This window comes from Ammospiza caudacuta, chromosome 9 (genome assembly GCF_027887145.1).
Source record: "Ammospiza caudacuta isolate bAmmCau1 chromosome 9, bAmmCau1.pri, whole genome shotgun sequence".
NCBI lineage: Eukaryota > Metazoa > Chordata > Aves > Passeriformes > Passerellidae > Ammospiza > Ammospiza caudacuta.
The window spans coordinates 9,681,582-9,693,981 of NC_080601.1; the positions used below are offsets into that span (position 1 = coordinate 9,681,582).

General features: G+C 44.8%; 1 protein-coding gene across 1 annotated transcript in view; it reads right to left on the reverse strand.

Annotated features, from left to right (window-relative positions):
- Positions 1-4,912: 4,912 nt before the first annotated feature.
- ARID5B (AT-rich interaction domain 5B) overlaps positions 4,913-12,400 on the reverse strand; it is a 113,209-nt gene continuing 105,721 nt past the window's right edge. The window contains exons 8-9 of the mRNA XM_058810470.1: positions 11,802-12,000; positions 4,913-7,903 (exon numbers count right to left, since the gene is read on the reverse strand). Of these exons, the coding sequence (XP_058666453.1) occupies positions 5,753-7,903; positions 11,802-12,000 (2,350 nt within the window). The 3' untranslated portion in view covers positions 4,913-5,752. The remainder of the gene's footprint in view (positions 7,904-11,801; positions 12,001-12,400) is intronic.

Genomic DNA, 12,400 nt, shown 5'->3' on the forward strand with positions numbered 1-12,400 from the left:
TGCAGCCAGCAACACCAGACTGTGCATCTCCACTTTTCTTCAGACCCTCAAAACTATTAATTCCCTGCTGCTGGCAGCTGAATTGAAAAACTGGTGTGACAAGGTGACAAACTCTTTGTCTGCAGCAAGCCAGGGGTACAGCATCCCTTGTCCTCTCTCAGATCAATGGACATTTCACTCTCAAACACAGAAGCACTTTGGAGTCCCTAATAGGGGGACAAATTCTTCCTGGGTGGAGCTCTGCTCCTGCAGACCCCACCAGCCACTGGTGGCGTGCACTGTGTCCTGCAGAGGTGCCTCTGTTTCCCTGCAAATGCTTTGGGTGCTGTCAACACAGACTACTTTGCTCTGCTGCTTGCTCAGGTGTGGGTGCTCTGACCCCCAAGTGACCCCCAGCAAACTCACTGGGAAGTGCCCAGTCCAGCCAAGGGAGAATGCTGTGTCTCAGTGCCACTCACAGGCCAGGCTGGTCTGGCTATGAAAAGCTCCAGGGTGCTGCTCCTGGGGTCTTCTTCCCAGCCACACTCTGAGGAGGGGGTAAGGCAGCCCAACAGGCACCCACCAACACTGGAAAAACAGGCAGTGCTAGCTTACATTAATCCACCAACTAGGAAGGGCTATAAAAAAGTAAGGAAGCAAGCATGGTGCTGGAAACCAAGTTGCCTCGGCCATGTCTGCATCTCCTGCAAGGGCCAGCATCCATATGTCCACGTTTCTTCCACCTCTTTCACCAGTTGGCTGCATTTTCAACATAAAAAGAAAAAAATGCCTCAACTTGGCAAAGATAGAAGTGGATTAGGGGAAAAGGTTTGCTAGAAGGCCCCGTCTTCTCCCATGGCTTCACATACAGCGCTGATAACAGCACCAAGCCTGAGCTCAAAAGTGTTTGGACAACACTGACAGGCACAGGGTGTGACTCCTGGGGTGCCCTGCACAGGGCTAGGAGCTGGACTCGAGGATCCTGAGAAGATCCTGATGGGTCCCTTCCAACTCAGCATATTCTATGATTCTATGATTCAGCAGTGCTGCATCCTTTACACATGCCCAGTGGCTGGCTCTGCTCACGCTGGTATTTCCCAGCACACAGAGGAGGAAATGGTTGTTTTTGAGACTGCAGCATGTATTTGGAAGCTGGTGAAACTGGTCTGTGCTCACCTGGCCACACAACCTGCACAGGGAGAATGCATGAAGCAATTCCAGCCTCCAGGATCAGCCATGGCCTCAGCTCCTGGACTGCCCAGGGATGGGAGAGGGAAATCTCCCTGCTCCATGGCTCCAGAACCATGGAGCTAAGCAACGATGTGGAATTAGCAGGTGGCTACTGGGCATTCCCGTCCTGCTGCTGAGCTGTGCTGGACAAGGGCAGTACCGAGGCCTGACCTACACACAGCAAAGGATCTTCCCACCTATGGAGACCAGGAGTGTAACAGCACTGGCTGTGCTTATGGGCTCTCAAAGGGGCCCTAGGTTTATGGGGGGCTTTTCAGACCCACCAATGAACACAGTAAAAATTAACTTTGCTTGAGGGTTGTTCAGCATCATCAGCAAAATCAGTTGTTAGCATCTGACTCCAAGACTCCAGAGCCTTACCCATGTTTGAGCTGGGAAGAAGATGGGGCAATTTTCAGATCCCAGCTCAAGCCTGCAGTACTGGTAGAAAAATGTTCTACTCTGAGATGCAAATGGAGCAAAATTGCTGCTGGAGCCAATGGCTAAGCATGGAAGTTATCCTCTCAAAAGCTATTCCTATAGTCAGCATGATCATAGCCACATGTTAAAGCAAGTACACTGCAAAAATAGCGGAGCACTGACTGAAGATCTTGTCTCTCCCTCCTTGAGGAAATTGCAAACTTCCATTTCTTTAATCTAATCATTTGCAGAAGGAGATACTTTCTCTAGAAAAGCCAATATAAGAGGGCTGAAAGGTCGGATGGGATAATATGTAATCCAATGTGATAAGGGCTGTTTACAGAATTATTAATCAAACACAAAAGGGAACAGATAGTAACATTTTTTATTAAATATTACAGTGGATCAAAAAGTACAAAATATCTTTTGCCTGCTATGTGATTGGGAAACTATTGGCACATAATACAGTATCAAAAGCATTAATAAGTACAATTTGGAAAACATACAAAAATTGAGTGTTTATAGTTGGCTCAGCTTTATTTCTGGTAGTGTTTAAACTAATGCAAAGGTTACTCAATAACCTTTTAAATGGGAAACTATATAATATTACTGGGCCATTTTTATATATACAAATCATCACCTTACAGAGCATATAGGCTACATAACTTGAATCACAAAAAGTATACAATATTTACAACAAAAGAAAGTTAAAAAAGTATAAACAGCTAGTAGATTATGCTGCCATTATTAGAACATATTTAAAACTGTGGGACTGGGGGGAGAGGGGAGGAAGAGGAAGAGAACGAGCGAAATATCAACCACATGGAGAGCAAACAGCACTCATGGCAGCACTGCCAATGCCACCCGCCTCACACCAGTGCAGGAAGTCCCACTGCTCATCAAAATCAGCACGATGGCAAAGCTGGCCCAGCTGTGCCCTCACTGACCACCACAAAGGAAGCGAGCAGGCGGCGGGCGCGAAGGACCCTGTGCTGGTCTCTGGAGGTGGCAGCCCCACGTCTCCCCAAGTGGGGCAGATCTGATGGCAGAGGCAGCACAGCACTTGTGCCCTGCTTGAGCTCCAGCTGCTGCCAAGCCAGCTCCTCTGCTGCTAGGACAAGCTACTTCCCAGGCTTGAACCCACTGGGCAAGCTCTTCACACCAGGCCAGCTCACAGCCACAAAAGACCTGCTGGTGCCCTGCTCCCACCCCACCTGGCCAGGGGCACAGTCACACTGGGAATCAGGCCCTACTCCCCATGTGCTTCACGAAGCCTGGCTCAGAGTGTGGCCAGAAGCTACACACGAGCTGTTTGCTGCCGGGCCTCTTCCTTTGGATCTCACAACCTTTAGCATCCCTAATGCATCCTGGACATAGTGCGTTTGAATTGCAACATTTCTTGGAACTGGCTCCTAGTAAATAGATTTATGACTCTATTGCCAATTAGATTCTGCAGTTTCCTTTACAAACCTACCAATAACAATGGTCTGATTGCACAAAGAAAGGCTTGTGCAATTTCATTCAATAATAAGGCCCCTTGAACTCAAACAATGCAAACAAAGCCCCATTTAAGACATCGAGGGGAAAAAAAGACTTTTCAGCCAATGAAGAATTCAATAGTCTGTTGAAAGATTTCCAAGATTTCTGTTAAAAGAGTTCTTAAACAAATAATGCACCGCTTCTGCTGGGGGTTTATGCCACCATTTCTTTTCCTTAGCCCTGACGTTTTGGCCAGTATGAGCTTCCCCAGCCAGCAGTGGCCAGTCTCCTCAAGGGACAAGCGAGGAGCCTTCCTCCCCACTCCCTGTCCCCCAGCCCTGTGCTGCCTCAGCATGGCTCCAAAAAGCCTACCAGCAAACTCCAACAGGACATAACCAAAAGGGACGTTGGACACTTTGCGTAAACAAATGCACAGCTCCAGAACACACAACTTAACCAAAACAAGGAGAAGCATTTGCTTTGCCAAACACACAACAAGCTTCTGTTCGCGTTTGCTGTAGGTTTTCATATTCTCTACCCCCTTTTCCCCCGCCCTCCTCCCCCCCATCCCCAAACCCCTGACTCTTACGTGATTCAGATCTAGTGCAACTGTACTAGAGATGTCCTCCACACTGCGACCTCTGCCTGGATGAGCCTGCGGTTCTGTTTCCTGTATGACTTGTGGAGCAGCAGGATACCCTGCACTGGCACATCAATGTTCCAAGTTCTACTAGTCTGTTTATCAATCAATTAAATATAGTTTTACCACAGGAATATAAAGTATTTAATTGAAGAAGCTGGATTTGTAACAGTAGACGAGTATATTATTCTGGTTTCCACCTTTGGATATTAAGTATGATACATTATATATTGTATTTGGCTTCATATCACGGGAAAATTTAATGACATGCCTAGCATGCAAAGTGTTTCTTAGTAGTTTGTTTTATCTTTTCATATCAAGTACACTGTCTTTGAACAGTAACTGAGATGGTTTGAATCACAACCAATTTTCACACTGTATAAAGCCTCCAAGTGACACTTTGCTTTATCAATGTCTGTGCTCAGCTACATAGTGGTGATGTCCTGCAAAGTGAGTATACATCCACAGGGAAGGTCTTTCATCAGGAAAATCCAGCCTCTCCATGCCATGCCTGGGCTTTCCCCCTGCAAAAGGATGTGCAGGGAGAGGCCGAGATCCCTGTGGGAGCGTGGAAGGACCATCCCAACCACTGCACAGAACCCCCTTACCCACTGTGAGGCACAGAAACAACCTGTAAACCTCTGATTCAGATCCACACTGGCTCCTCTCACAACTTCTGAAATTCTCAACATTCACACAAACCACAGATCTGTTTTCTGCACTCCTTTGTCATTCAGCAGCTTGAGCCAGTGAGATTCTGTTTTCTAGACCGTTTCTCTGGTAGGCAGGAGGGTTTCACAGCCTAGGTAAGATTAAGTACAACGCTCAACAAATTCACAGACCACGATACAGGAAAGCAAAGCTCGGAGGGAGGGGAGAAGCAGCCTAGGAGCCATCGAAACAACAGGAGGGTGAGAGGTGCTCAGCACCTCACAGGGGTGGGCCGGGCGGAAAGGAACCTTGTTCACATCCTTGCACCATAACATCACCTACAGTATGTTTATAACCATTAAGATTAATCTGAACCAGTTGCTTCAGTTTGTAAACAGTAAACGTTACGACAAAAACAAAACAAAAACGCTGCTGCAAAGTATAAAGAAACTGGAAAAATTACAAACACGTAATAAAAAAAAAAAATTAGGACAGCCACAGCCTTTAAAAAAGTTGCAGATAAAATGATACTGTTTAATTTAAAAAAAAATAAGAACCCAAAACAGAAAAACAAACACAAAGAGCACAGAATATACTGGACAAACAAAACTATATAAATTATTGTGACCAAATGTGACACTGGTAGTTTATGAAGTGGATATGTACAGTCAAATTAAACAGTGTTTACCATTCTGTTCTAATAGTGTTAAAATGAAAAAATCTATTGCCGTTTTACTATACATTGCATTGATTGAATCTTTAAAAGTCAGGAAAAGTTACCCAAAAAAGCACATCCACTGATTGTACAGATTCTCGGCCCACTTCTCCTTTCCAGGTTCATCTGAAGTCCTTGACTCATTTGCAACAATGCACAGCCTCCGGTCCTTGGCTCAGTGAAAGGCAAACACAGCCCTCACTGGGGCTTCAGTGAGCTCAGGACTGGGCCTGCGTTTCCACGGCTCCCTTTGAACATCTGCTCTTACCATGTTCAAGTCCTTTCAGAAAACACATACGCAAAATCAAAAAAAAATTCTTTTTTTTCTGTGTTTTTGTTTCTCTCTCTTTTTTTTATGTGGCTTGTTTTTTTTGTTTTGTTGGCTTTTTTTTTTTTTTTTTTGGCTTGGTTTTCTTTTTTGCAAGGGCAGGGATAAGGGATGAGGGGCTGATGTGGGAGCCAGAATTAAAGAAGCAGTCCTGTCTCCATCCAACTCCAAGATGTTCCTCTAGGCAGGATACGACTGCATCCTGGTTGACAAAAATACAGATTGCTAAATCTGCAAGACATCGTCACAGGGGGAGGAATGTGGCTAACTGAACTTTCTCCTCAGACCTTTCTTTGTGAGCGAGGGAGGTTTACAGTTTTGTGCTGGGATGTACAGAGGATAGCTGGGAAGGTGGGAATGCAGCTTGAGGGTTTATAGCAGCTAAAGGATAAATGCTGTTATGCAAAAGGTCACCGTAGGAACTTCCTACAGGTGTTGCTGCAGCTAAGTGTCTGTACAGTTGCTGGGAGTTTGCAGGGGATGTGAGGAATTGTCTCTGCACCATGAAGGAGTGAAGAGCCAAAGGCTGCATTAGTGGGGATAGCACGGTCTGATTTTTCAAGTACTGCAGGGGATGAGAATACCCGGGTGGGAGGCGATTGTTCAGCCCTGTGCACAGGCTTCCCGGATACAAGCCTGGGAAGATGGGGGCTGACAGGGGAAATTTGTGGCTTTCCAGCATGCTGCCAGAATGGAGGCCATGCACTGACTTGCTACCTTCCCCCTCTTGGTCGGGAACCTTGTCTTTTGCCGGGGTCTCCTTTGGTAAGTGAATAGGAGAGACAGCTCGGATTTTTTTTTCAGAAATAACTTTGTCCAAATCCTCCAGGCTCCTTTTCAGAGGCCGGGCAGCCCCCACGTTTTGAGGGCTCGTTCTGCGGCTGATGATAGGATGCACCATCCCCTCCATCTTCCTCAGGTTCTCCAGCCTCTGGGCCTGCTGCTTCCCAGACCTGTGGAGCAACTCGCTGTGTTTTTTTGGGGCTGTCAATGCCATAGGGGACACACGGCAAGCTTTGGGGTTACAGTCTAGGCTCACCGCCTGGCTGCCTCCAGCCTGGAACGGGGAGATCCCTTTGCATTCTTGCTGGGCTGTGGATGAGTGAGGGAGACTGGAGCCTGGAACCTTTGCAGTCTGTTTGTGTATGCTCTTTGGAAGACTCAAATCTGTTGGCTGATCATCTGAAGAGGTCTCCACTGTTGTCTTTTTTTCTTGCTGATGCAAAGACGGCCGATAATTTAAATTTAGTTTTTCTTGGTGTTTGTGTTGAGTAAAAGTAGAAATATTTTCAGACTCTCTGAACATGTCCCGGGGGAGGTACTTTGATGTCTGTTCATTATTAAGGTGGTGTTCTGTGTGCCTATAAAGGCTGTGCAGATGAGGTGATGAATAGAAATCTGCCAAGAAAGTGGGCACATGGGAGTGCTGCAGTGCCCTTTTCTCACTCATTTTATCTTTGCAGTCCTGGATATCCAACTTCGGTAGGTATGACTCGGCAAGAGAACTGAGGTGATGTTTTGAAAAATCACAGCGCTGAGGATCCGGTTTACTTAGCATGTCATGTTTAAAAACATTATTAATTGACTTCCTTTCTTCCTTGGTTTTAAAACTCTGTACATGTTGTATGACTGAGGGCCTGTTAATTGCTACAGGATCAGAATTAGGGGCATGGGGACCTTGCGATACGCCTGAGGACAGTTCATCTCTGCTGCTGAGTTTCTTTTTGCTGATCAAAGGTGGAGGAGAACCATAAGGATAGTTACACGAGAGCGTGGCCCCGCTGACCTGTGACAGCAGCTTCTTCTTTGCCAGGGGTGACATGATGCCTGGATTACCTTTAGAGTACAGCAATGGTGTGTAACTGAAAGTGGAGTCATCGTTCATGGACCCGGGCAGCTCCTTTTCCTTAAACATGTCGAAGTTCTGCACCACCAGGACTTTGGGTGTTTGCTTTAGTGCATTGTGGATATCTTCATTTCCCAGCTGGTCCACTTTCACCGTGCAGTTTGCGATGTAATCGGCCATCCCTGGCAGTTTCTCATCTTCCATGTCACTCTGAGTGGGCAGATGGACTGGGAAAGCTGTGAAGGGCATTTCTGGAGGTTCACTTTCCAGGCTGTCAGTAAAAGCTTTGTGTAGTTTTTGTTCAGGCTTTGTGTCTTCCAGGGCATCTGGTGAGGGGTGTAATCGTTTTGTGACAGTGGCATCCAGCACAGCGTCTTCTTCTGCAGGCACAGAAACACTCGAGAAAGAGGACGAGTGCTGAACCTCCTCCTTGGCTTTCTCACTGTTGGTGCTGTTTTCTGTCATGTCTGTCTTCTCCAGAGGCAATGTCCGAGCTGTCTCTGGTAAAAGAGATGGAGGGCCTTGCATAGGTTGTTTCACCTCTCCCACTGTAGGATGTTCAGGGAAATTCTTCTGGTCTGCTGATTCTTGATCCTTCTCTTGTTCTGATGAAACCTAATGAAATGATTCAACAGACAATAGTAAGAATGCAGTATGTTCTGGCAGCCTGTTTGTAAGGTTATACAAGTATGCTGCTGGCTACTTTTAGAGAAGGACTTGCCAACCACCTTGCTGGCATGTGAAGGCTCTAACATCAGGTACTGGACTCTAAGAAACAGAAGTATCTCCAGGAAATATTAAAAAATACACCATCCCTGTCAGAGTTACAATAAAGCATTTCCAAACAGCAGATGGTTGTAACCTGATGACAGGCACTGGTGGCTTGATCAGATAGCTAAATGCTGAGGTTATATACTCTTTTAAAATTAATTAGGCAAATGCAGAAGAGCAGATTTCATGACACAAACAATAAGGCTATAAAAATTTCTCCTACCAGCCAACTTCACCCAAGAAAACCACACTATTCCTACGCTTTTCCTTCCCTAAAGTCTCTCCCTCATAGCTATCTTAAAATTCAGTGATCACACAGGAGATCATTCACACCCAGTTCTGCATTAAAGTGTGAAAATGATAGAAATGGCATACTAGAAATCCCTATTGTAGGCAGCAAATCACTGCCACAGCTTAACTAGGACACACATTTTTTTATTAACGGATTAAAATGAAGTTGTCAACATTCAGTAAGTGTGTGTGTGCCTGCTATTACAAACATGGCTTTTATACGTTCTCGTCAATGGGACCGTGGCTCGTTCTGCTCCCCCATTAATACAGCGTGTGTGCACAATTCCCACTATTCATCCCATTATGTAGCCGCCTGAACTGTGACCCACAGAGGTCACCAGAGCATCCCATCTGCGATCCAGCTGACTGACAGCCCTTTTCAAAACTGCTGTCACTCTCCTCTGACATGTCATGGTAGAAGACAGTCATAAAACAGCAGCATTGTGCGACTCCTTTATTATTATTGTTTTCTTTCTTCCTTCATTGTAAAGATAAGACGCACCGAGAAAGTTATCATCTAAATGCTGCTTTATGGTCTGTTGCAGGAGCAGGGAATTGGAGACGGTCCTAACGAATCTAACCCTCTCAGAGATTTATTTCTTCACAGCTGCTTTTAAATATTCCTGTCTGTTTGGTTGGCCTATTAGTTACAGTGTCTGTTAGTCATCCTAACTTCTTCTTTTTAAACTCAGAGCTGACTTTTGCAGCCAAATACCATCATTAGGTCCTTTACAAAGTAACATCGCTAGTCTCTTGAGCTTATAAAATTACAGGCAAATACCAGACAGATGAGCGAAGCAAGGAGGAGAAAAAAAAAAAGAGAATCATACTTAATAACTGTACATTCTGCTCTTTGTTTCTGTTAAGCAATACTTTGATTGAAGCTTCAGCTATTGTGAGGAAATGTGCAGTCTAAGGCTAATAGCATTTTGTCTGGTGTCTTGTTACACTGACAATGTCATTGTGATGGCAGGAAAACAGTGAAGAGCACAAAGGCAAATGCAATCCTAATAAATTAAAGTTATATTCTCTCCCTGCATACTTCTAATGGTGCATGAGTTGAACATGCAATTGAGACCACCACATATCTGTAACTGGATTATGCTTTTCCAGCTCACAGTTTCCAGGCCACATGCAGAAATGGCTTAAGCGGTGGCTTGGTTGGGGATGTTTATGTGGTGGCTATAGGGCTCTCCCTCAGAGCAATACCCCATCACTGCTGTGCCTGGATGAGGGCCCACGAGTGGGGCTCCACTGCCAAGGCATGGCTGCAGTGCAAGAGACAAGCAACCTTCTGCCTGGCCCCAGCACACCTGGATTTTGCTCCACCCAAAGGAGCTGAACATCTCCAGCCTGCTACCCCCGTTAAGAGCCACATCCTGGGCATGGAGCCCTCCATACGGCAAAGCACAGATGAGTTCTGGAGCCCTACACCCACCCAGGGGTGAAACATCCCCCCTGCAGCCCCTTCACCGCTCGGGCTCAGTGTGATCACTGACCTGTATGGTGACTAACATGAAGGTCAAGATACTTAATAGCCTGCCTTGATCAAATAGGGGCAGGACATGTCTTCCACCCCAGTCAGGGAGGAGACATTAATTCTGCTACAAAAGATGCCATTTTACAATAGGGAACTGCCATAATTGTACATTTTTATTGTCTCGTCTAAGCTCCCTACATTTCCGATAAGCGCAGATTAGGAACTCTTCCTGCAATCCATACAAAAATAACTTCAGTTTAAACAGCAGGAAGTTTGAGATAGGGAACAACAAAAGCAAGGAAATTCAAAGTGAACGCTGTTGCTCTGTTGCTGACTTGTTATGCTGGGCATAGCAGCAGTGGTACTGATAGTGTGTAATGTGTCTTCCTGATCCAAGACCCTCAGTAAATAGTCAGGGACGAAGGAATGACAAGGGAAGGGAGCAGAAGCTTTCACTTCACTTCTCCTTGCTTTGGGCAACTTGTCTTGCAAACTTCCAGTGACTGAAGCACGCTCGTGCACACTCTTCTCTTGATGTGTTTTTTTTTTTTTTTTTAATTTTACCCAAACAGGGCTCTCTCTACTTTAAAATTACAATGTAAGAAAAAAGAAAAAGTCTTTCTGGGGATTGCTCTTAAATTACATATTAATGGTACTGTTATTTAAAACACAAATTCTTCTTTGGATGAGAGATTAAATTGTCCTTGTAAACTTAACGAGGTAGTGGGACACGAAACCCCAAATTTTCTGTTCTCAAAACTGGGTACATGGAATCTCAGAGGCATCTGCATTTACAGGACCTGCATTGTTTTTTTAAAACAATGAAGAGGAGGATTGTTGATAGCTGACTCAATACAATTTCCAAACAAGTTTAGAACCAGGACTTCTGTACCTGCCAGACACAGTGAAGTCAAAGGAGCAGCCATAGTCTGCCGGGCACATCATGTGTTTCGACATTCTTTAAATACTTACTTTCACTGCAACGCCTTGAAGGCTGCTGTGATCTGGCAGACTGAGACAGGAAAAGCAACATGTTTTGCAGGGGTTGTGTGTGAGGAGCTTCACCACCTCCTTCACATGCAGTACGAGAGGGGCACAGGAGAGAGTGGGCAGATGTGCAAAGGAAGGTGCTCAAATAACACTGGAGCAAAAACCCCATTGATTTTGCATCACTTAACAACACTTGAAATTTACTCTTATTTGTAGACAAATACGAGTTCTACCATCAATCTTACCCTGTGCTGTGAACACAAACTCTCTTCTACAGGGCTGTCCTATGCCTGCAAGTAACGTGGCTGTGTGTGGAAACTGGGGCCTGCCCATGTGAAGCAGAGTGACACCACAGGAACCTATTATGTCTGAACAGGAACCTCAGCTGAAAGCCATCTACTGCTTGGGAGAGGGAAGTCGATCTCAGGGCTTGGAAGGTGATGTGACCTTTCAGTTCAAAAAGAAACTTGGTATAATATAATAAAAATCCTAGGGAGCAGTATGTTTTCTCAGTCATGCATACATCTGTGAGCACAGAAGGGCTGATCCAGAGGTTACCATTATAAAAATCAGCTGTGTCCAACAGTTACCACAGTATTATCAACAATATTAGAGGTTCCCGCACCCTATACTTAGATTAGGAAATAACTGTGGTAGTTGTGTGGTTTCCCTTTGGCGGCTGCTGATCTGTTAATGGTGACCACTGTATAATACAATGAGCAGAACTGGTACTAGTCAGATCCAGAGCTTGGTCCTCTGCCATCCCCACTGCGCAATATGGAGCAAATTGGCTGCCATTCGCAGCCCAGCAAAATCCCAGCACAGATAGTATCACAACAGCTGGATTTCCATTGCTGAGCAAACTAAAAGGCCAACTGGTTGGAATTCTCCTGTTTAAATTATATATTTTATCACTGGATTTCATGTGATTAAAGCTGTGCATTTTTAATTGAAAAACTGAAAAGCAGGGAAGCAACAGACCTCAGATGCATCTTGGGGTTTCTGTGAATTATCTTTTTCCTTCTTGTTCTTTTGGTTTTCATTTTTGATGCGTTTTGTTGCAGACACTTTTGTTTTTGCTTCACTCTCCTGGGAACTGTTATCCTGTTTTCGAGGTTTCACTGGAGGCAGTGGCTTATCTTCCTCTCCTTTAATAAATCTTTCATATGGCAGGATTAATCTAGGGGATTAAGGAACAAATAATTGATCAGGTTTTGCTGTTCTAGCAAAGAAAAAATGTATCTACTGTGAGCAGTTTACTTAATAAATCCATTTTCTTCCGTGCCATGAAAGCAACAGTTTAAACTCTACATCTATAAATCCAAGTATAAGAAATCAATTTATTTGGCAAGATTATAATGTGGAATAAATTCAGTGGAGTTAAAGAGTTGGTGTGGATTAGTTGTCAGCAACTTCACAGTGGTTTGCGTGGCTACACCAATTTGTACCAGATGAGAATATCAGCCATTATGTTTTAGACTGATTAAAAAAAAAAAAATCCACCATTTATTTTTATTTTCCCTCCCCGACTTTAACAGCATGCAGCAAGCCCCAGGAAAACACCTACAAAGCCATAACCA